General features: G+C 38.6%; 1 protein-coding gene across 2 annotated transcripts in view; it reads left to right on the top strand.

The window, feature by feature from the left end:
* Nyap2 (neuronal tyrosine-phosphorylated phosphoinositide-3-kinase adaptor 2) overlaps positions 1 to 25,070 on the top strand; it is a 234,911-nt gene that overhangs the window by 176,823 nt on the left and 33,018 nt on the right. Inside the window, exon 5 of one of the 2 annotated variants that reach the window (XM_059278551.1) lies at positions 22,990 to 23,093. In XM_059278551.1, the coding sequence (XP_059134534.1) occupies positions 22,990 to 23,093 (104 nt within the window). Of the gene's footprint in view, positions 1 to 22,989; positions 23,124 to 25,070 lie in introns of those variants that run through there. The other variant, XM_059278552.1, reaches the window with a different exon arrangement.

The raw sequence follows: 25,070 nt of genomic DNA, 5'->3' as shown, positions 1-25,070 counted from the left end.
AGCATGCATGAATACATTCTCTCTTAACTGTTATTGTCACTAACTGATTCAAGTTCCTGCAAACATGGTATTTGAGATAAAATAAGCTCTTTCCCTTCAAAGTGGCTTTCATCAAGGTATTTTATAAATAATGAATAGAAGTGAAATTAGGACTACCTTTGTGTTTTGTCAAAAGCAAAATAATATTCAGGGCTATCTGTGTGCTCTTTCAAAAATAAAATATATAAATAAAATAGTAGATAACACCAACCAGCTGAAGTGATAACTAATTTAGAAATGATCAATATTTTCATAGACTCATCTAAAATTGTAAAGCTTCTACCTAAAGTACCTGAAAGATATATTTAGAAGACAGATGCATTTAATAAAAACAAAAATTGTTCTCTGAGTACCTGTGATGCAACAGCCAACATATCCTAGTGGCAGGGATCATAATGGTCAATCAAATATCCTTACACTGGTTATTAATAGTCTATTGATAGACAAGTACGTCATTGTAATGTAGTGCTTACTTTAGTCAATGGTGTCCAAAGAAACAAAACCAACAGATATGCATGTACAGAAAGATTTATTATGAGGGGTATCTTCACATCATTATAGAAGCTTGAAAGATTAAGACCTGCTATTTACATGCTGATGGTCCAGGAAATCCTATGGCGTAATGCAGTTTAAGCACAGTGTCAGTGGTACAAGTCACAGTCTGAGTTTAGAAGATTAAAAACCACAGTGTCAATGTCCAAGCATGGGAGAAAATGGAAGTCCCAGTTCAAGAAGAGAGAAGGGAATCTGTACTCTTCATTTTAGACCCTCACTGAATGGCAAGATGCTTACTCATTGTTGGTGAGCATCATTTTCTGTTGATTCAAATATTCATCCCTTGCAGAAACTACCTTACAAAGTTTAAAATAATGCTTTACCAATTATCTGTAGATCCCTAGTTCAGTTGATATAAAATAAGATGTGATATATAATAAAATAAGAGATGAAATAGAAAAAAAGTGAATTCTTCTGTAAGACATTAACATTGGAAAGAATAATATGTGCTTTGATAGATAAAAGAGTGATTTCTAGAGGATTACCAGGATGGGGGAAAGAAAATGGCATACTTTCTGAGGAAACCTGAAAATCTACATATCACACACACACATACATACACACACACACACACACACACACACACACACATACACACACACACACACACAAATGTGTTCAGTGTGAAAAACTGAGGTCAATTTATTGGGAATCTACTAATGTAGACGAGCATCTATCTAAAAAGACCTCATGTATTAACTGGAAACACTTTCACTATAAAGCACAAGTTAACAATCTTCCATGTGGTGGACCTTATCAGTGCCTTTGGTACTGAGTCTGGAGGTGTGTAGCTATGGGTTATCTATAACTGTTCCTGGATGCCACCCTGTCCTCAGAGCTATCTATCCTGCTCATGACTCTGATCTTCTTTCCTTAATGATTTTTTTCACATTCATGGGCTGAAAACTGAAGGTTGACTTTTTCCTTTCATGCAACTGGTCAGAGTTGAGATCAGAATATTAACTTTTGGAATCAACTCCTGACTGAAGTAGAAAGGGCCTTCCCTGGAGGGAGCAAGAACCTTTCTTTCCCTCAATAAAGGGGAGAGTGTATACCTAGTAGACATAATGGGGAAATGAATTTTCATAACCTTAAGCACTTAACTGCCACACCATGGTCAGGTCTTGAACATTATATAGTAAATATTTGCTTGTCTTTATTTTAAGATACAAACAATGTAGTTTGTCTTATTTTATAGGGCATCCAATGATGAATTTAAGTTTGAGGGACAGGAAGGGCATTACCTGAGAAACAGACAATGTATTGAGATATGGAGCAAGGAATAATGGAGAGAGTTGGGGATTGAATTCTGACTGTTAATTTGCAGACCTTCTTGGATATCTAAGTGAGGGGCCAGCAGACAATGGGAATTACAGGTTCGGAACTAATGAGATTCAGCAGAACTTCAGGCCTGGACTAGAGATCTTAGAAATGGTGGCAAGCATAGACTGGATGAAGCATACATGAGGAAGAATGGAGGAGGCATGAGAGAGAAGGAAATTGAGAGGGGATCCAGGGAGTCTATAATTTAGAACTTCCAAAAAACCCTGGGCTACTGTGAATGGAAAGGATAGAATTATGTGGTGAATGATTAGACTCCCACTAAACAGTAAGTTGCACAGAAATCAGAAAGCACATTCCTTATGTTCTTTGTCACTATGGCATGAGCTTTCTAACAAGTTCAGAGTTTAAATAATGTTTGTAGGAAGCTTCCATGTTCTTCTGCCTCAAGTTCCTGAAGCATCTGTTTAGGTTTGCATTATTCCAAACCTGTTCTTCTATTATCGAGCAACAAGCTATCTACTGATCGCAGAGAATAGACAACATATTTTTGGTCCCTTATGCCCTGAACTATGGGTTCTGAGAGAGTTAGACATACATAGTAGAAAGAAAAGGAAGTGTCATCGAAACTTTGATTCTATAGTTTAAAAACTATGAAATGTAGCTGGTGGTGGCACATGCTTTTCATCCCAGCATTTTGGGGAGACAGAGACAGGTAAGGTAGTTAAATGCCAGTGTGGTCTGTGAAATCAGTTCTGGGCCAACCAGGGTTACAGAGTGAGACCCTGTCTTAAGAAGAAAAACAAAGTGCAAACAACAATGACAACAACAAAACCCCACAATGTAGAAGCAAATGCAGAGGCATGACTTTAATGTCAGCTCTCTTCCAAGTTTTGTGTGAGGAAGTGTGATTCCAAACAACTGTTACTATTACTCAAGTACTTAGGCTTCCCCTCTACTATAAATGGAAAAGTTGTTTCTTATATGTTAAGATTTATTTTTCTGAACAGCAAGAGTTTAAAATGTGCCAGATATGTTCTAGAAAACACCGTAGTTCCATCAATGAAGACATGCAGAGAAACCTAAATCCCCCTCCCCTTGATGTTTTTAAACAAACCAGCTACCATCTGAAGCTCACGGACCTACAAGATGGCTTGGATTTGTAATAGGAAATCAGCTGCATGAGGAGAACATTCTGGACTCGCTGTTTCAGAAGAGAAGAGAATGAGCCAATCCTAACTGTCTCTCCTTGTACATACTTCAATATTTTCTTTGGGTTGCCAGGTTGTTGAGCCACTAGTGCCTATAAATGCTAGAATGGGAATCCACACCCTCTTCTTTCCATTGTATAGTTATCAGTGATACGATACCTCACAGGGGAGAAAGAATAGTCTATGCACACACCCCTTTCTCCCACATCAGTTTCCTTCCTCTGGTGCTCTCATGTGCCCCTTACAGGCACGTGCACACACACATACACACACACACACACACACAAACACACACACACAAACACGCACACACCACACACACACACACACACACACACATCTACAACTGTAGGCATGTGTGCTTTCACATACACACATTCACATAAACTATTGCTTTACCCAAATTAGTATAGCTCCTTGGAATGGCTCTTCTTAACAGCCCTGTTGAGGAATGGAGGAATTGCTGAAGTAAAGAAAACATGTCAGGAGATCCCCATTCTAATTAACATTGCCACTGGTTGCTGCAGTAGTTTATTAAACTACTGTTGTTTAGTAAGTCAGAAAATCCCCAGAGGGTGATTTCTGAAAGCAGTGGAGGACTGAGACTCACATACTCATGAATATAATGGGGGGATGTGGGTGAAGTTATACAAGTAAATGCGGTATTAACAAAATCTCAGTTCCCATAGCTTATGTCTAATGCTGTTTCTGGGGACACCCACATCTTCATACATATGCACAACAGGCTGTGTGATATAGTCTCTTGCTCCAGGATCTTCCTCTGTTTCTTTATGGCACAGAATTGTTGATCATACATTAATTCAATTTAATCGAATGTATTATTTTGTGATTACCTACTATTTACATCTAAAAGCCACTCTAAAACTATAAAAAGATGCAGACTTAAAAAATGATGATGGCTAAACAGGATAAATATACACAGAGATTTCAGATCTTCCCTAGAGCCATTGTTATCAACAATTGAGTAAAAGACAGTGCTGCACGTAGGGCAAAGATGAACTGAAATATGAACTGAAGCTTGGAGTATTTTTGGTTTGGTGCTGTCGGTCTGGCCAGACTTGAAGCATTTTTAGAAGTAAAAACAAAAAACTTTGAGTAGGAAGCAAGATCTCTCTCTCTCTCTTTCTCTCTCTCTCTCTCTCTCTCTCTCTCTCTCTTATACACACACACACACACACACAAAGTGTGTTATTAGTATATAATTTATGCCTAGACAAGAATGAAAAACCTATAAATGAGATGAGTGGTGGTTTTGAGAAAAATACCCCTGCTTCTCTTTCCTCACCTTTCAGAATTTATTATCTTAGGGAGTCCATGAGGGATGGGTCACTAATAGGGTGGGTCACTGATGGGATGGGTCAGTGATGGGATAGGCCATGGATGGGGTGGGTCAATGATAGAATGAATCAGTGATGGAATGGGTCAGTAATGGGATGGGTCAGGCATATGATAGATCAGGGATGGGGTAGGTCAGTGATTGGACAGATCAGTGTTAGGATGGACAAGGAACAGGGTGGGTCAGTGATGTGATGGGACAGTAATGGGTTTAGTCAGGGATGTTTTGGCTCTGTGACGGGATGGGTCAATAATAGGACAGGTCAGGGATGTGTTGGTAGCTAAGATATTCTCAAGAGAGATAGACATATCAGCAGCTGTAGCAGGAAAGACTTCCTCCTTAAACTAGACATGATTTTGCTCACATAGGAAGCATGCCAACAAATATATGTTTCACTCTCATGGAGGAAATTATTTTATCATTTTCTTGCATTATGAAGCCCTTTAGTCTAAGCTATGTATTTCCACATTTCTTAGAAGCACAGAAATGGAAACACACTTCTCAGTGAGAAGGAAAAGCCACTGCAAGTTGAGGAAGGTCAGGACTCAGAGACAGGCATGTGGGTGATTTAGAGATCATGAATCATGTCAAGAAGACAGAAGCAACTGAGAATCTGCTAATGAGTGTCCAAAATTTCCAGATTTGGTTGTGATCTTGTGAAAGCTCCCAATTTTTAAACATAGCTTAATTGTCAGAAAGCATTGAGTCAAATGATTTCCTCCCTCAAGCTTTGTACGATCTGAGGGTCATCAGTATGTGTTTTCTTGTTAAGAATATCAAGCCTGACGGCTAGATGGAGTCATGGGTTCTAACAATATAGCATAGAAAGTTCCAAAAGAAGCAGAAGGGCCAACTTCAGCCTTTGAGTCTACATTCTCCAGAAGCCACAGTGATTTAAGAAAGCTGTGATTGGACTAATAGGGATGAGAATGACATGGCCCTAGATGGTCAGTCAGGGAGAGAGAATGTAATAGACGACAGCCGGTCTGTATTTTCATGAAGAATGAACACTGGCAGTCAAGTCTTTCGCAGAATCCTGCCAAAGTAGCAAGACCTCTGAATTGGACAGGTAGAATGGATGGGAAAAAAATTGCCTCTAGCTTTCATTGAAGCTTTACTTTAAACATTATTTTTCTCCCAACCTTCCAGACATAGAATTCTGTTCTTCAATTGGCTCTTTGTGACGGATAACAGAGTCTGCTATGGTAAACAGAGTGAACTAGAAATCATAGAGACAATATTGTATATTCTCCTCTAAAGGACAAGTGTGTTCATTTTAAAACTCATCATCAGGATGCACATTCTACTACCACTTATGATTCTGCACTCTATATCCAAAAGAAGTCCCAATTTCAGAGAAATAAAATGAGACAGATAACTAATTTCATTTAACGAAAGAGAATGTGTTATTCCTTGTAAGCTACACTTGTATGATGAATTTTGTATTATTTTTAAAACACATATGAACTTAATACAGTAGTTGGTCACAGAACTTAGGACTTAAGCCCTGATTCTGTTTTATATTGGTGATGAAACTGGTCAGGCTCCTTCCTCTTCCTGAGATTTACTTATAAAAGGTGGATGATAATAATACATAATACAAATAATTTTGATAATTAAAGACATGACTGTAAAGATATCAAAGGTTTTAAACACATAGGGTTGGTTACGGCAAATATGCAGCACACTAAGCGTAGCTCCAGGAACATAGTGAATTCTAGATAAATACTACAGTTACCTGTAGGGATCGTTGGATATTACAATCATCCTCCTACCAAAGCAAAGAAAATCACCAGCCTAGAACAGTGGAGGAAAGTTTTCTATATTAAGTCCCATGTGAGGAGGGTCTTCATTGACTAGAACTGGGATTAAAAAAAAAAAACCATGTGAGAAAAGAAAGACAAAGGGTAACAAGAGAATAGCAGCCAGGCAGGAGCCATGTGCTGTCCTCTGAGAGATTGAACGCTCCAGCAGCAGCATTCTGAACACCAAAGCCAGGGGTCTGCAGCTGCCATTCTCATTCCAATCACCTTCTTGGAAGCTGGGGAAACTGCACAGATACTGGAGAGAGTTGTTCAAGAAGACTGGAGATGTGGGAAGGAGATCTATGACAATGGAGTCGTAGTAATCTGAGCAGTAGAAAACTGGGATTACAGAATAGAATCGCAATGAATCCAAGAGAATGAGCTTTGGACATGGAATGTGCATCCATTGATTAATAAGGAGGATGCTTTCTTCTTGAAAATGGTGGTGTATTTGTCACTGTTGATAATGTTGGAAGGATGGTAAACTCTTCTGACAAGCATCCTGATGCTATAACTCAAAGACTGTCCTGATTATTCCTTTTGTATACAAAAGGACTCCCAAGTGCACAAGTGTAGACAAGCAGCAAATAGGTCCATGTCTTAGAATCATGGGACTGAGGACTGTGACAGTACTGGTGACAATAATTCCTGCTTTCTGTTTTCAGTGAAGAAAACCATGCTGGGCAACAATATTAATAAAACATTGTATTGATGGTAATGACTTGAAGGAATTATGGAACTCTGCTGTCATTCAAAACTAAGATAAAGGAAATGTCATTGTCTGTGTCATTAAGGACTTTAAAAATGCATGGAAATATTAGACTTGAAGCCTATGTGAAGTTGCTGCTAGACTGATGCTATTCGAGTCCCTTTGAACTTTACTTGAAAGCTCTGTGAGTTTTCTCCCTCCCACCTTTTGGAAAGGATCAAATTCATGTACAAGTTCTTTTAACCCCTCAGCCAAATTGATGGCCCAGGATTACTTTTTGACAACTGTGTATAATGTAATAACAAACTATGAGGCTTGCCTGTGATCATGTCTCTTCATTCCACCTACTGATGCAAACTCAGTTTAATGAAAAATGGTTATGCACGTGGTCTAGTCTTTTTCTGAAACATATACACTGCACTACACACACACACACACACACACACACACACACATACACACACACAGAGGCACGTGCATTCACATACACAAACACTCACATGCTTATGCACACACACAAAATAAATTTGTAAAAAGTTAAGAAAAATAATCTTAATTTATCACACTACTTCTGTTCTAAAGAATAAAATGAATGGGATTTAAAACTATATTGACAAGGAAATAAGCATAAGAAAATGTTAATAAACGTATATATATCCTCTTTGAATATCCTACTTGACATTTGCTCAGTCATTCACTCTCTTTTGGATCATATTTTTTTAAATAAGAAAACAGTATTTGGTATTTACTCTGTATCATGTGGGGTCTAGATGCCGGAGGATCACATGGCATATCTTCTTGCTAAGGGAAAGGTAATTCCGTGGGCTTCTGGAATCTGTGTTATTAAATTTGAAACAGCATAATAAATAGTATCCAAATGACCACAAGGAACTAGACTGCTTCCTATGGCTCACTTGTAGAGGTGTGGGTAAAATCATTTTTGAGAAGCTGATATTCACTTTTATAATGTTATGTCATATTTTACACCTAACATCCCCTTCCTTTCCCCCCATTACATCTTCATGCAATGCTAGGGCTATAGGAGTTGGTACCTAGCCCTACACTCAGGCCTTTGGAATCTACATTTATAGCTTCTTACCATGAGGTGAGGTCCATTTTCCATCCCTTGAATCTGTGTTGACTTCGTGTCTTTTGTGACCAATAAAATGGAATAGAAGTTGCTGGGCATGACTCTAGAGCCTTAGTCTCAGGGAGCATGAGGACTTACAGGTGATCTTTTCCAACACTGCCACCAGCATATGAGCAACATGATGACAGGTGAAACCATCATAGAGAGAAGCAGAAGTTCTTGACCTTTAGTCAGATAACCCATACACATAAGAAAAATGTATCAGTGCATGTGCATGCACACACACACACACAAATACACATGCAAACCACAAACACAACACACACACATATACATACAGACACCACACACACAAAAAAAACATAACACACAAACTACAAATGCAACACACACACACACAAAGAGAGAGAGAGAGAGAGAGAGAGAGAGAGAGAGAGAGAGAGAGAGAGAGAGAGAGAGAGAGAGAGAGAACTGGCTGCATAAACAACAGAGTCTAATCAAAGCAAAAACAAAAACAAGCAACCAAAAAAAAAAAAAAAAAAACCCTGCCCACAATGAAGGAGTGAGTCACAGAATTGGAGGGTAGGAACATGGCTACCTGATAGAGAAATCACGATTTCTTTGATTTACTGTCTTTCTCCCACATGAAATGTTTTTATTTTGCTGTGTGACAACATGGACAAATAATGGCACAGTCTAACATACCTACAAATTAACACATACGTAAAGAAAATGAAAGTCTACACTCCCAATTTTCTCCTTATCACCTTACTTTTCAAAGTGTGGTGTTGGACCAACCTGCGAGTTCATTACGTTCACTTTTATCCCACAACAAGACTAGCAAACCGCTCGTGTGGATCTCACTGTTCCCTGTAATGCAGACTTGGCTGTGGGCTGCACTCTAGCTTCCTGCCTGCCTCCACTTCAGCCCCACACAGCTGTGAGCTGTGTGTTTACAACCCTCCAGGCTGCCATTCTATGCAGAGGGCTCGTGCACCGGAAGACACTTCCATCATTGGCTGCTCTTCCCAGTTCCCACACTTGGTTATTTCCCTGGGAAACATTTGTAGGTCCCTGCTGTTTGGTTCTTCACAGTCTTGTCTCACTCTGGAGGTTAGCCTTTTGAATTCTAGTAGCAAAAACATGGCCAGATTCTCATGTGGAGTCTTTGGAGAGTCATGTAAACCACATCCTCAGTGGTCCTGCTATTTCTCAGTGGAAAACTGTGATTGATGTCACCAGAATTTGTGTTAACCAGAGAAATGGTATTATTTGTTCTTTTCCTGATACTGTTCAGACAGCATTGGGAAATAACCAGAAAGGGAGAAATGGGAGTGTGTTAAATATTTTAAGTGGTCAGAGTGTTCCTTAATGGAGTTTGAATGGAAATAAACAGGGTATAAAATGTAAAAGCTAATTACAAAATAATATAAGATAATTAGTCTCATATCCCAAGACAAAAAGTCAAGCCATGGAAGAACTTGCAAAAGAGGTTTACAAAATGAATATTGGTGTCCTTATCTGAACTCTCCTCTGTAGCCTAATAAGGCAGTTAGAGGCAGAGACAGAACCAAGTAGTAGGCAGGATTTTAAATTGACTTTTTGTGTGTGGCTCTGTGTGATTTGTATGGTGTATGTGATTTATATATATGAAATTTGTGTGATGGTATATTGTGATTTATATGTGACTTGAGAGTGATTTGTGTGTGTGGTTGTGCTCATGTATGTGTTATTTGTTGTGGTCTGTACATACATGATTGTGTGTGTGTGTGTGTGTGTGTGTGTGTGTGTGTGTTTTCCTGGATAATTGAGTGTATATGACTTGTGTGTGATCATGTGTAATTGCATGTGATTTGTGTATGTAGTTGTATACATGTAATTGTCTTGTGATCAGGTATATGTATGATTATATGCAAGTGATTGTGTGTGAGTGTGTGATTGTACATGTGTGGATTTATTGTCATTATATATCACAATATTGATATGCATATGTAAGATTGATCATACATATGTGACCATGTGATCAAGTGTGATTGTGTTTGGTTGCATGTGCAGGTGTGTATGGTGTGTATATATGTTTTTATGAGTCTATGTATAGCCATTGTGATTATGTATGTATGTGACTGCATGTGTATGTGACTGAGTATATGTGTTATACTATGTGTAGATATATGGAGGTGTGTGATTATGTTGATTGTGTATGCATGTGACTGTATATATGTGACTAAGTGTACAGTGCATGAATACAAGTATTTAGAAATTCCATCTGTAATGGAAAGGCTGATATTGTTTATAGCTATCTGGGGTATAGAGTAAGGAAAAAAGTACAAGAGATTAACTGGCCATCCTAGAACCACAGAACCAAAAGCTTCTTGGGAAGATATTCTTGACTACAGACTACAGGCCGAAGGTATGTTTAAAGTGTTGCTGTGTGACATTTCTTGGAGAGAAGTGAACGAATTTCTATTTACCTCAGATGACAGAACAAAAGAATGAGCCCATCCATAGCTAATTCATTAATTGGGATTACTACAGGATCACAGACAGAGGTTACTGACTGGAGTGTTAGTGATCTCAAAATAGCTGCATCACAGAAAAACTACATTTAAACATAGGGAGTGACCTCCCTAAAGCTGTATAGCTGGAGTCCCCTCTTCATTAACTATCCATCTATTATACACTACAGCACCTCCTGAGATGAAATGAAGCTCAGGTTAGATGGCACACAGATGCAAGGAGGGGGCTGGGGGCTGGGGGGGGGGCGGAGTATGAGGAAGGAATGTCTAGAATCTCAAGTGAGCCTCTAATGGCCTTCTCCAACCCTCTTTCGATTCCTGTAGGTAGTTTCAGCTACTCTGATTAAGACTGGTGACCACATATTATGGCTAGAGAACAGCATTTCACAGTTATGATTCCTTAGACTAGATCTGGGCTTTGGGGAGCCATGCAGGTCATGTATGTCACTGCTGGTTCTGCAAAGGCTTCAAGTCTTGGCTCAAGGTACTCTTAACAATCCTGGGCAAACAAGAAAAGACACATAGCAAAAGCCATGAGCTCTCTAGCTGATAGACAACTCATCCTAGGAGGCCTTCTGGGTGTTGGAAACACTCTAAGGAAAGATTTTCAAGTTCAAATACATACTGAAGCCACAGAGGAGAGACACCAGCTTATACTATGCAGTCAGTAAATCCTTTTGGATCTTCATCCCTCTTCTTCCCTACTGCTCCTGCCTTGATGGGCTCAGAGATTGCATGTCCAGCACTGGACCAAAGGCATGAGCAAGGAAGAGGACATTCTTTATACTGGGAGCATTCCCTAACAGTGAGGGAGAAGTGCTGTCTTCAAATGATGCTCAAATTCTTGATTAATCAAATCATTTGGACATTTGAGTTGTATTATTAAGTTGTATAAACTGATTGATTTCCTTTTTAAAATAGTTTATTTTATTTGTGTGTAGTGTGTGTGTGTGAGAGAGAGAGAGAGACATATTTGCAAGTACATACAGAGGTTGGAGAGCTTCAGATCCCCTGGAACTACAGGTGGTTTGGATTCTGGGGACCAAAATCAAGTCCTCTGGAAGAGTCACAAGTACTCTTAAATGCAGAGCCATTTCTACAGCCCCAAAGCTGAATGATTTTCAGTTATCAAAGTGAAAAACACAAACACTAAGCTTCGGCTTATGATATATATAATAAAAAGAACTAGACAATGAAACTCAATTTACGCACAGAAAAGAATAACATGGTTTTCTGTACCACCTGGTTTTATGTCAACTTGACACCAGCTAGAGTCATTTTGGAAAAGGAAACATCAACTGAGAAAATGCCCCCACAAGGCTGGCTTGTGGGAAAGCCTGTGGTGGATTTTCTTGATTGATAATTGATTGTTGCAGGGCTAATCTATTGTGGGTGGTGCAGCTCTGGGCAGGTGGTCCTGGAGTTTATAAGAAAACAAGCTGAGCAAGCCATGAGGAGCAAGCAAGTAAGCTGCACTCCTCCATAGCCTCTGCATCAGCTTCTGCCTCTAGGTTCCTCCTTTTTTTATATCTGTCCTGACTTCCCTCAGTGATGGACTATACTGTAGTATAGTTGAAAGTATAGATGTAGTACAAGATGAAAGAAATCTTTTCCTTCCCAAGTTGCTCTTGGTCAAAGTTTTTATCATAACAGTAGAAACTATGATATTTTATGATTGTATACAAGGTTTTTTTATATGTTCAAATAAACTCTTCAGTGCACTAGTTTAAAGAAGATAGAATCCTAGATAATTAGAAAATTTATTTAAAGGTATTACAAATGATATTTAACCCAAATTACAGAATTGAACATGATTACCTCTGAAGATTTTTTTGTGTCATAATTTGATATCATGTCATGTCTACTTCACAAGAGCTTACATGTGCATGGGCTGGTGTTATTAAATGATTTTTTTCCTAACAAAACAATACTGAGGCTCAAATAGCACTGTGTAATTTTCAGGATTATTTGGTAAATATTATCTTTAAATCAAGGAACAGACTTCAGATATTTGACTTTCAGTGTAGGCCTTGCCCACTGACTTATAATAATTAGACGGAATTTCCTTATTTCCACTTTGACATCCAATAGTCATTCATTCATTCATTCATTCATTCACTCACTCATTCATTCACATATTTTATTCAGTGCCACATTATTACATATTGAGTGTGTACTGGAGGCTGGTGGTGCTGATGGTGGGGTAATTAATGGCAGAGGTAAGAATCCAACCACAACACTTCCTTTGGAGCATGCATGCTGTCTGGCATCCTGATGATGCAGAGACTAAGGCTTCAAGGATAATTAGGAGGAATTACATTCAAGCAAGAGGACTGGGAAGGGCTATGACTTTAAGATTGGATGTCCCATGTTCTACAGGGGTTAAAAAGAGAGCAGAGAGGCAGCTCAGAGCCTACATTTCTGATTTGAGTCTTACCTTAAAAACGACAGGAAGCCTTTTATGGATTTTAAATCCAGGGCTTATGTGATCAACAGGAGCCTCTAACTTATCATCCATCTAAAGCAAGGGCAACAGAATTATGGAGATAAATATCCTGTCCCAAATGGCATGCCTTATAAACCAAAGGAGAAATGTGTTCTTTGCTCTTCGGCCTGTGCAATTTCTGTTTCTGTAACTAACTAGAAGGTGTGTTATGGTTGATTCTGTTATTGTACTACCATATTATAATGTTAATTCTTGAAAGCCTGAGCAACCAGATCACAAATGTGTTTTGCTTGTTTATGAAAACTCAAAACAGGAAAGTGATGTGTACTTGGGTGGGTGCTGACTCTTCCCACACATCCAAGAGAAACACAGGTTCTGTGGTGATAAGAAAGCACTGTCTGATACCCAGGAACTTGTTATTGCTTTTCCCAAGGGTTTGATGGCAGAAACAGCATTGTTGCCATTGTCCCCCATTCAATAAAATGGGACACCGGTCTTTGTTTTCCCAATAGTTTCATAGAATTTTTCTTAGGAAACTCTATTCTTCAATTTGGCAGGAAAAGTAAGGTGTTTATTAAAGTCATAGGATCAAGTATTTGGGTGACATTGACTTAATGTTTGTCAGAGTACCCGCCCATGAAGCCACTTAGAGTTTAAAGCTAGAGTCTCAACTTACCAGATTTATAATATCAACCAAACTCAATTTCCATTATAAACATAACACAGAACACGATATTGTGCACTATAGAGATACTCTGAACACTACAGGAAAAAATGCAATCTGGTAATAATTCCTTTCTTATCAAAGAAACCTTGAATTTCCAGCTAATCTCCAATTGAGTCTCTTGAGAAGTCACCAGCCATAGACAGTTCAGCTGATAGAGAAGCCATCTTTATTATACTTGTCTCAGTAAACGACTAGACCTGCCTGAGAACTGTGATGACAATGTGCTGGCTGAATTTTGGTTATAACTCCAGCAACCAGGGTCTTTCACTGCCTGGCTCATGACTCTTCTCGGGCCCTCTGGGGATACCCTGTTTGATGGTGTTCCTACTGGCAGCACTTAGCTATCTTTGGAAAGATCCCATAGGTCCACTGCAGCAACACCATTCACAAAGAACACCCTTGCTGTTTCCCTGAAAAAATACAGACGCCATTACCAAAACAGAAGGCTCGGTCTGATTTATGTTAGGCATTCAGACTACTTCAGGAAGCTTAATGTTTTCACTGCCATCTACTGTTCAAGACAGGAACTACAAACTCCACATCCCTTCTTCCTTCCCTCCTTCCTTCCCTCCCTCCCTCCCTCCCTTTCACTCTGCTCTGGATGCTCTAGCTCTCTTGCTCTTTTATCCTCTCCCCAATCTCTCCATCCTTTAATTTGAAGATTGAGCAGTGCATTTTAGCACCTTTTTTTCAAGAAGCATGGGAAACTTTTCAGAAATAGAGAAATTTCAATTTTATAAATATGAACTATAAAATAATTCATTTTACAATCACCTCCTTTAAAATACTCAATGAGTTCCTATCAGAGACCATTCATTATCATGCTAGGATTAAGCAGATAAAGGAAATCCAGCCATAGATAGTTAATGGGGGAAGAATATTTAAATGGCCTTTTGACATAATTGCATATACTCCTCTTTAGTGTCCTTCTGAATTTCAATGAACAGTAGTATCTTAAAAGTTAGTCACCATTTTTGAATATCAATAAACTTACCATACTTTCATCTAGTTAAAATCCATCATTTTCTCTCGACCTGCAAAGTACAACTTTCACTTACTGTGATTTATAACCTCACGTGACTAGAAAATATCAGTTCACCAAGACTGCCCTAAGTGCCATTCTGCCATATGCTGAGGCATTCCATTATAAAATCAATATAAAACATCCATTAATACCTACACTGATCTCATAAGAAAAGCTTTCAAATGTTGGGTGTTCTCAAGCTCATGGTGATAGAGATGCAAGTATTCAAAATTTGTTTTTTTGTCTGAATGCTTGAACTTACTGTTGTGAACAGATACTGTTAGTTTTCTTCTGTGAGCCAGTAAAATCCTTGCATTCATTCTTAAGGAAATATTTGTCTCTTCCCAAGCCTGTGGGGTAGGGAAAAAAGCAGTATAGGCACACTTTGGTACCTCTGGTATGATGGGCTTAAGAAAGAGCAGGTTTGCACATCACTTCTTGCATTTCAATGCATCTCTCAACACAGTGAATTAGGATTCTTAATATTTTCATAAAAAAGAGTTTTGTCCTCATTATCTGATACCTAAAAGAAATTAGGGTCCCTGGAACTTCTGCTCTAGAGTAAATAAGAACAACCATGAAAAAGGATCAGGTTGAATGAAACTTCTGCAAATGGACTTCGGTCAGCCGCATGTACGTCTGTTGCTTTCTGTAATAGTCATTAAGGTGGCAGCGTAGAGACTTGGGCTGTTGAAATATAGCATGCCATTTCCCTTTATATGTCTCTAATAGAGCATAAAATTTATAGCTGCTCACATGCTCGTGTTTGCTCATTAACCCACTGCAAAATCCAACTCTAATAAAAGAAAATGTCATTAGTATCATGGCCAATTTTAATTTTATTTTTTCAGAAGGAAATAGTTTTAACATCAACAAGTTAAATGATATGAAATATTTAAACCTACTACTTTTTCTATTTTGTTATTGTGAAGCAGAATATACTATATTTTTTATATAGTATAAATATATTGTTCTCTAAAATCGAGGAGATGAAATGGAAGTGACTTTTCATAAACTTACTAACTTTAAATTTTATAACACAAAGTGAAATTTCTACCTATGTAGCAATATATATTCAATTCTGGTTTCATTCATCATATACATTTGAGTTTTACATCTGAACTGGTAGATTTGCTTTATACAGTATTTTTAAAGAAGATTAAAGATAATATTTATTCAATAGATAGCATAACTTGTTTTGTAACATATATACTTAAGAATTTAAGATATATAAACCCCTTTTTAAGTGAAAGAACATTTTTTCATTCATTTGAAGAGATGTAAATACCTAGGGTGTTTTAGAAATGACATATTACCCTGAAAGAGGCTGACATAGGAAAACATGTTCATGATACATTCCATTATGCCACCCTATAAGAACCTACAGCATCTTGAACATCACCATACAGGAAACGGTAAGATTTATATTCTCTCAAAAGAAGAATATGGGACACTAGGGACCTTGAGCCCTCAGATAGATAAAGGAATGTAGTGACTATTTCCACCAAGATATGTGTGTGGTTCCCTTTCTCGTACATACAATAGCCCTTAGAATTCTCCACATCCATTCACAGATCACAAAAAAATCACTTTACTATTCTTTGGAATTTAGGTTTTTATCAGGTCTCTGAGACTCCTGACAACTACCATGCTGTAGTAGAGTGACAGGTATTTGACCCTTCACAGGACTCTGCAGCTAGCTGGTTCAGGATACTGGGAGTCATTCAAAGCTGCACGTATCTCTCTTGTCCATTTGGAGGAAAATTCCTTGGAAATCTAGAGAGAGACAACATCTTCTTCCATGATAGATTTTTACATCTTGATGACTTTTCCCCCCCATTTCTCCGTAGTCACAAAAATGATGACAACAATGTCAGATTTGTCTTCCCTTCAGTGCCGTAGCCATAACAGTCAGGCCTATCACCTGCTCAGAGATCTACAAAACTATCTATGTTTTGTATCTAAATAACTAAAATGAGAACTTGGAAGGTAGCTCAGTAATGAAAATGCCTGTCACGTAAACATCAGGACCTGAGTTTGACGCCCCCCCCCCCCCGAACCCATGTAAAATAAAAGCTGGTGTAGTGGTGTTCACCTGTAATTCCAGAACTTGGGGATGGAGAGAGGATAACCTCTAAGGTTGCCTGTTCTCCCAGCCTGGCCTAATGAGTGAGCTCCAGGCCAGTTGGGGACTGTATCTCCAAAAAAAAAAAAAAAAGTGGAAAGCGCCTGAGGAACAAGTGAGGTTGTCCCTTGGCCTCCACATGCGTGGACATGTGTGCACATGAACCTACACACTGCTGTATACTCATATGAACATGGATGGATGGACACACACACACACACACACACACACACACACACACAAGACCCTGCTGTGTTAACAATAACAAAAACATAAACATCAAGTACAGTGTGACATGGAGTGAAGTTGCTAAATTTTCCAACAAAAAGATGCCTTTATGCTTGAAAAGGTTTTCTAGACTAGATTGTCCAGTTCTTTAAGAGTTTTTGAGTATGATGGTTGTACACATTTTAAAAATCTCAAATTGAGGATGGTGAAGTAAGAGGTTCATGAGTTCAGGACCAGCCTAGTAGCCAAGTACACGTTAATAGGATTAATTAAAACTCAATAATTAAAAACGGACTATTAAAATTCATTAATAAGTGTGTGTGCATGCGTGTGTGTGTGTGTGTGTTTGTGTGTATTGTGTGAAAATTAGATTTAGTTCATAGCTTGATGTCATCTTAATACTTTTGCTATGCTTGGTAACAAAAGTTTTAAATGTCTTTGGTGCATGTCATAAGTTCTCATTACTATTAACGTTCCTATTTATCTCAAATGACTTATATAATTATTTTCAAAAATATCTTCATCAGAAATAAAAATCTGTAGTAAACATAGTTTGATGTACTGGGGGAGATCTCTAACTTCAGTGCAGTTCTGAGCCATTGAATGGCAGCTTTGAGCATCAGAAGTGACTTGGAAACCAGGACATGTCTCTGTTAGTACATGCTCTGCTAAAAGGAACATCAAAATGGAGAAAAGATGGGTGGGTCACCACAATTGACTGATTTTTCTTCTGTGATGCTAGATGAAAGTGAGATCTCTTATTATTTATTCACTCATTCACTCATTTTGGAGAAAATGTACTTATCTCTTAAAGTCATGAAGATAGTCATTTGTCTTTCTGACAGCAGGGACCGCCAATCCACAACAAAACAGCTGCCTCCTCTTGGAGTGTCTCCTATATCAATGCTCAGGGACAGAAATCTACTTCCCCTTATAAGAGGAAGATGAGAAATGGTTGCTGATTTGTTGGTTTGTTTTTTGAAACATAAAAACTTACAAGAACTAACAAGTTATTTAATTCACTGAGTACTTAACTGAATGGGGAAACATAGGTTAATATTGACCTGGAAACAGCTTGTGATTATGACCTCTAGCTTCCTGCCTTTTCTCTCTCTGCCTTCCTTCCTTTTCTTCCTCTCTTAAAGTCCCTAGCTTCTCTGTCTGTTTCTGGATCTCCTCTATTACTCTTGTTCTTTTTCTCATCATGTCTGATCTTTACTTTAAGTTTCACAAGCAACATCTGCCTCTCTTGTGGACCATTATTTGTAGAGTTTTCAAAGGAAAGGCTCCTTTTCCTTGGTTATAAAAGGAATAGCTGTCCTCTAGCTCACATTAACCCCTTAATGGAATGAATATTCTTGAACCAGGACAGTTCTACCTTACATTTCTTCCCAGGCATAGGTTCATTGTTTTTTACAGCCCCCAAAACCTAAATGTTATACTCAAATTGAAAAGAAAGCTTAGGTATCTATTGTTTAAGTCTGAGAGAATCTTTTGGTTTTGAAGAACACAGACATGGACAATTTAATTTTGACGGTATAAACCTAAATAATCTCTAAGAGGGTCAATTACAACTAAATTTTTTTCTGGGTTTTTCAGGGTGGTTTTGTATAATTCTTTTTTTTCTAGACATCTCAGTGTCCATATAAGCATTTGTTGCATCCATATTCTCATAAACACCACAATAAACTCCAAGTGCATTTCAGTTATAGGCCACAATTTGAGCCAAAATGAGGGCTACAACTCACACCATTAAAAAAGCATGAGTGTTACTTGCGTGTGTGTGTGTGTGTGTGTGTGTGTGTGTGTGTGTGAGTATATGTGTGTATCTACTTGTATACATGCATACACAATGATTTATGGGAATAATCTCAGTCTAAATCAGCAGGTAGAACCTAACCCACATAATGTAAACTAGTATCAGACATTTGCCTCGTGGGTGACCTGACTCCAGCGTTGGCCCACAGGGTGTCTTGCAAGTAGTTTACATTGCTATGTGCAATGAGTAGCAGATGGTTTACATGCATAAATGGGGTAAATAACCCTAGCATAATCTGGAATGACTTCCAGGGGTAAAGCCAGGCTTCCCCATACATAATAATATCTGGCATTTGTTTGGACGGTAGTGATATTTACTCTGCATATTCGAGAGATCCATGACTATATTTAGGAATTGCTAATTAAGTCAGGGTTGGACTGAAAACCTCAAGAGTGGAAATTAATCCTTAGTTATATTAGACAGTATAAAAGGCCTTGGAGTATGCCAGAGAGTCAGTCATTTTTTATCAGAAAATATCATCAACATAAACTTGAAGGGAACCTTAATGTAAACAAATAGCATGCAAGATCTTATCATAAGAAAAAAATATTGAACTTCCTCATCAGATATGCTAACCCAGTAATGGACCATAGGGACACAGTGGTTTCTTGTAGAGACATTATTGACCTGGACCCTGACGAAAGCTTTACCTGCTATTTCGTGTGATGAGAACTAATTCCCTAAGTAATTCCCCAAGGATTTGTGCTTCCTGGTAAATGAGGTTAGACTGTAAGTGACAGTGATACTTTATGTTCTCATGTAATATAAAATATGCTCACTCAAACAGCTTAAATTCCAACCACACACACAAAGCTAAAGTTTTCTGACACAAGTCCTAGAAGGTCATAGCTCCTTGAAAGAGAATCATTGCCTTAATGTGGAGTGGATCTAGGCCTCGAATCCAGGTATTACAGAATATTCTGTGTTGTTTGATTGGTTTTAGAAGATGTGCCGATCTCATGTTGGTGAGTTTGAGTATTTTCTGTGATAGAAAAATACATAATAATTGAACATCTGCTTTATGGTCCCTTCCAACTAAAAATGCTCAAAAGTCATAAGCATTGAATACATACTAAGTAATTTTGGAAGATGGGAAAGGAAGCAAAATCAAAGGATGGTTTACAGTCTCAGCAAACAATGAGTCCTGGTTTGATGGACAGTTCATGCATGGGAACAGCTCTAGGGGAAGGGTAGAGGCAGACCACTGTGCGTCCGTGAACAGAGAGAGAGTTGTCTGTGTTCTGGAGAGCAGAGAAGAGCAGACAACACAGTCGAAATTACCAAATGATATCAGATTGCATAGGATTTCTGAAATAACTTTTATTTTTGTGACATTACATATGGGAACACTGTAAATATTTAAATGGTCAGGTAAGCCAATGGCAACCCATGAAATTCAGTTTGACATGAATTCCAAGGGAGTTTTGAGCATAGATATTATGGAAACCAGTGAGGAGATCTCAGAGGTATGAATGAGACAAACAGGAGACACTATAAAACAAAAACCAAAGTTCTAACAGGACTGTGCATGTACAGAAAAGGCGGGGGGAAGCAAGGAGCTGAAAATGTTCACGATTTTTCCAAGAAAATGGAAGCAGTAATCCTGCTATGCATTGGGAAACTAGGGCTGGAGGGGAGCTGGATTTTGGTGTAAGGCATTAGAAAACTGGTCTCTTCCAGAGGCATAAGAAAGGCCTGGTGTGAAGAACGCACTGAGGCCAGGGCCAAACAAGAGCACATGGAGAGAACAGAGCTTCAGATCCTGTATGTGACACAAGAAGAAAACATCAGAAGGTGGGAAACACTGCCCTGTGCAGAGTAGAAGGACAGAGAGAGAGCAATCAGGGCAGGATGGAGAGAGAAGAGGATGTGTAGGCCTTAGATGGAAAGAGAAAAGAGGAATATAGTCAGTTTTACTAAGGATTGTAGGGAAATAGAGGTAAGGGTCACTACACACATGTATGCAAATGCATGTGTGCAGTACATGGATGGGCATCTGTGTGTCCAGGAGTAATAAAAGCCAGTGTCCACTAGGAACACACATTATACAGTTATGATGTCTATTCCCAATTTTCAACTTAATGAGACCTGGATTCACCCAGGGGACAAACTCGGCATATTTGTGGGTGATTCCTTTCATTGGGATAATTGAGGTGAGAAGATCCATTTGCCTTGGGTAGGACCAGTGCCTGGGATGGGATACCGGGCTGTCCATAAAGGAGAAAGTGAGCTGAGTACAGGCATCCATCACTCTCTCCTTCTTTACTGTGAATATAATGTGATCAGCTACCTCAAGCCTTTTAGACAGTGGCTTCTCCTCCATCTCCATTGACCTGTGGGCCAAAGGAAATTTTATTCCCTCTTAAATTGCTTTCATTGGAGTATTCTATCACAGCAAAGGAAACTAAGGTACCAGTGTTTTTCTCTGAACTTTACAAGTCATTGCTGTCCTGTTAAACAAATCCACGAGTCTGTTAAAAGGTATCAAGGATTTATTAAGATATAAAATGGAGAGAAATACACTCACAGATACAGAACAAAGTAAACAGCCACCTTCGTCCTCCATTCTGCTGCAGGGGTGAATGGAACCAGCCTTCTTGTCTCTGACCACCCCAAAAGAGAGAGAGAGAGCCCCCCCCTCCACAGTTTTAAGAGGTCACATACCCAGAAAAAAATCATGCCTCTATCAGGCCAGATACCCCAAGGTCCTTGGCGGAGCAAATTCCCATAACCCCATCCTACATTTTTTTTAATTCCTTGTTAGCTCTACTCTTCAGAACCTATATCCTGAGAAATAACATATTTCTTTTAATACTATTTACTTATATAAGCAATGTAGTGAATGAAAGAAATACATCTTAAAATACTTTGCATTTCTGAGAAGCTTCCATAGCTCCAGGGTCCTGCTCACACTAGACTGTGGCACCTATTGGGCAGCATCTTTAGGTCCTCTCTTTCCCAAGCTCCCACAAGAAGGCATAAACCCAATAAATGGCAATGTGTTGTGCTTCTCTTTTCTAATTCATTTCCAAACTCCCACCAAATGAGTATTTAGACACAGCATCTGCCTCCTTTGAGAAAGTATGAAGTTTCTTGGAATATGGATACTCAGTGTCTTCACCACACAGCCTGTACAACGTGTTTGGTGCTGTGCATATCCTAGGCATTTGGGAGACTCATCGCAAGTTCATTTCACATGATAGGTATAAAATGAATACTCAAAAGATTGCAAATGTTTTAGAAGATAATTATAAAATTCAAAATAAGTGGAGGGCCTGTGAGATTTCCCAGTGGGAAAGACAATTGCTGGCAAACGTGACAGCTGGTAACACATTCCTACAAGGTGTTCTCTGTCTTCCATTCGCATACATGCCAGGCCCTGCGCGCGCGCGCGCGCGCGCGCACACACACACACACACACACACACACACACACACACACACTGAATCTATCAGTCAGCCTATAGAAAGAAAATGTAGAGAAGTTGAAAAAATGTTATATGGAAAGCATGATAAACATAGTCATAGAAATAAGAAAGGAGGGAAGGAGGAAGGGAGGAAGGAAAGAGGTAAGGAGGAAGGAAAAGGAGGAGAGAAAGAGGAAAGGGGATTGAGGAAAGAGGAAGAACAGGAAGAAGGGAGAAAGGAAGAAAGGAAAATAAAGAGGGAGAGAAGGAGTTACTTGGAGAGGGTGGATAAAACATTTTGGGGCCATGGAGTCCTAGAAACTAAAACTGAAAATGAACTAAAACATGGTCCCTTGTTTTACTCCTGAATGGGGTGTTTTTCTTCCATGAAAACCAATTCTAGTAAATTATGCAGGGAAACAAGACCTGCGCTTGGAGGGATTCTGTCTCTACTCCCGAGGAACTCATCTGTGAATAAAGCGCCTTTAAGAACAAGCAGTTATGAAAATGTTTATCCCCAGGATAATTATTAGCCAACACCAGAAGTATTCTGTACATGCCCACGTGCAGCAAAATGGGAGTGGAGGCAGAGCTCTACCCCACCAATTTGAATGTTGCCTAGCTAATGTTTTCTCTCTCGCTTATTCACAGAACCTAAAGTAAGCTGCAAGCTAGGCCGGTCTGCATCCACATCAGGAGTTCCTCCTCCTTCAGTTGCTCCTCTCAGACAAGCCAGTGACCTACCACAGAGCCAGGTACCATCATCGTTAGCCAATCGTGATTGACTTCCTGTGATGCAACATACCAAATGCTTCCCACCTGTCTGTCCTGTGTTGCTGTAGACACCGTTTGCACTTGCTTTGATTTCTCTCTGTGTGTATGGGGAGGGGCAGGGTTCAGCATCTGTGTTTTCATCCCCAAGAGAATGTCTTTCTTCTTTTGTGATTGGTGAAACTTTCTTTGCTGTTTGTTACTGAATCGTTTTGTCTCTGATTTCCATCACACTGAATTATAAATGTAGTAAATGTGCACTATATGTATGGGCATAGTGGCTACTTTAAAAAAAATTCGTTCTCTTTTCCATGTTCTGTGTACTTTTATACTGTCTTTGAAAATTTATCAACATTTGATAAATTTATCTACTTCTTGTGTAAATTTCTTTTTAAATGTTTTGTCCATAATATTTGCACAGATGTTGTTAATGAATCTGTACATATATTTTAACTCTTATCCTACTATACTGTAATATTTGTGGTAATTTACTCAGATTTTTATTTAGCTTCAAGCATGATTGTAAGACAATGTCAATACTGATGTTCTTATAAATATTCATATAACTATTGACTCCTTTGGATTGAATGTGGCAACTAGTCTTTCCTCATTCTTAGCCCATAGAGACAAATTAGCCAACCAAATAACTTAAATATTTACCAACAGCTGTAGATTAATAGGACAACCTTTCTATCTTAAACCAACCATATTAGAAATGTTCTCAGAAAAGGGAATGTAAGTGTCTTTGCATGGCGAATGAGATCTTCATTATCACTTGGAGAAAAGAGATAAGAAATAAAGGCATAAGCTAAAATACCATTTATTCCTTTATAGTATAATATGTCATTCTGATGTTCATTTGGGTGAATGGCTGTGAATGGGAGTTTAGGACAAGGACAATCACTACATATAAATATTGTTTTGTAACTCAACCAATAGGAAACCAATACCTTAACTGGTGAGCTTTGGTTATTTTTGCTGTGAGGTATTATGGGTATTAAGCAGGACAACACCATATTGGAGTAGTAGTTCTGCTTCCTAGCTGTTGTATTTGCATTCATGGTATTCTGGCGAAACAAGACATTATAAAACTAATAAGGTCTTCTAGGAAACTGTCCAGCACTGATCATCAAATTGCTCATCCATCAAATATGTTAAATGTCAGTATCTTTTAAAATCATTTTGTGCTTCTTAATAATTTTGTCTGACTAAACTATGCACAGTATTCAATTTATGAATATATGAATATCTACAAACACTTGTCTCTCTCAGGAACATCTCAAGTATCACTTATGATTTCTTGTGTCTTAATTTAAACCACTAAAGGCCTTTGTAATTAAATGTACCCATTTTAACTACTCTAAGGGTTGTAGGATATGTGGGGAGGGGACACTTGCCTCTGAGTCACAGTGACAGAAAGGACCACTTCTCTACTGTCTCTTAAACATTGAAAAACTATTAAAGACATGATATGCAGATTAGTCTCTTTTAACACAGTTAGGAAACTCTCTGTAGCCCAATTGTCTGGTTATGTGTGGCGTATGGTTATTTGTCTGATTGTGTGCTTATGGAACCAGAAGAATGACCAAAAGAGAATAGGTATTTCAGCAGCCAAAGCTGACCTCCTACTGGACCTCCAGCTTCCCCACAGCAGGAATTCCTCTGGGCCTACAGTATCTGTCATTCATGTTAGTATACCTTGAAGTTAGCCCAGCATGTATTTCTAAATACAGAAAAGCCCAAATAGGGGACATGGAAAAGAGTCACAAAGATCATTACACATTATGATGAAGTTGCATTAGCATAATGCAAGTAGGAAAATCCCCATTATCTTACATGTGCTCTCAATAGTTCTGTCTGATTGATTTAGAAAAATGTGAGGCTTTAGTTTTCTGCAGAGCTCTCTATTCTGTTTAATTAATGTCAGAGTTAAATAAAGGAAAGATTACCTTTAAATGGCA

The sequence above is a fragment of the Peromyscus eremicus genome, chromosome 13, assembly GCF_949786415.1.
Source record: "Peromyscus eremicus chromosome 13, PerEre_H2_v1, whole genome shotgun sequence".
Classification (NCBI taxonomy): domain Eukaryota; kingdom Metazoa; phylum Chordata; class Mammalia; order Rodentia; family Cricetidae; genus Peromyscus; species Peromyscus eremicus.
The sequence above is the reverse complement of the archived record's forward strand: the minus strand, read 5'-3'. Positions and strand labels throughout refer to the sequence as shown.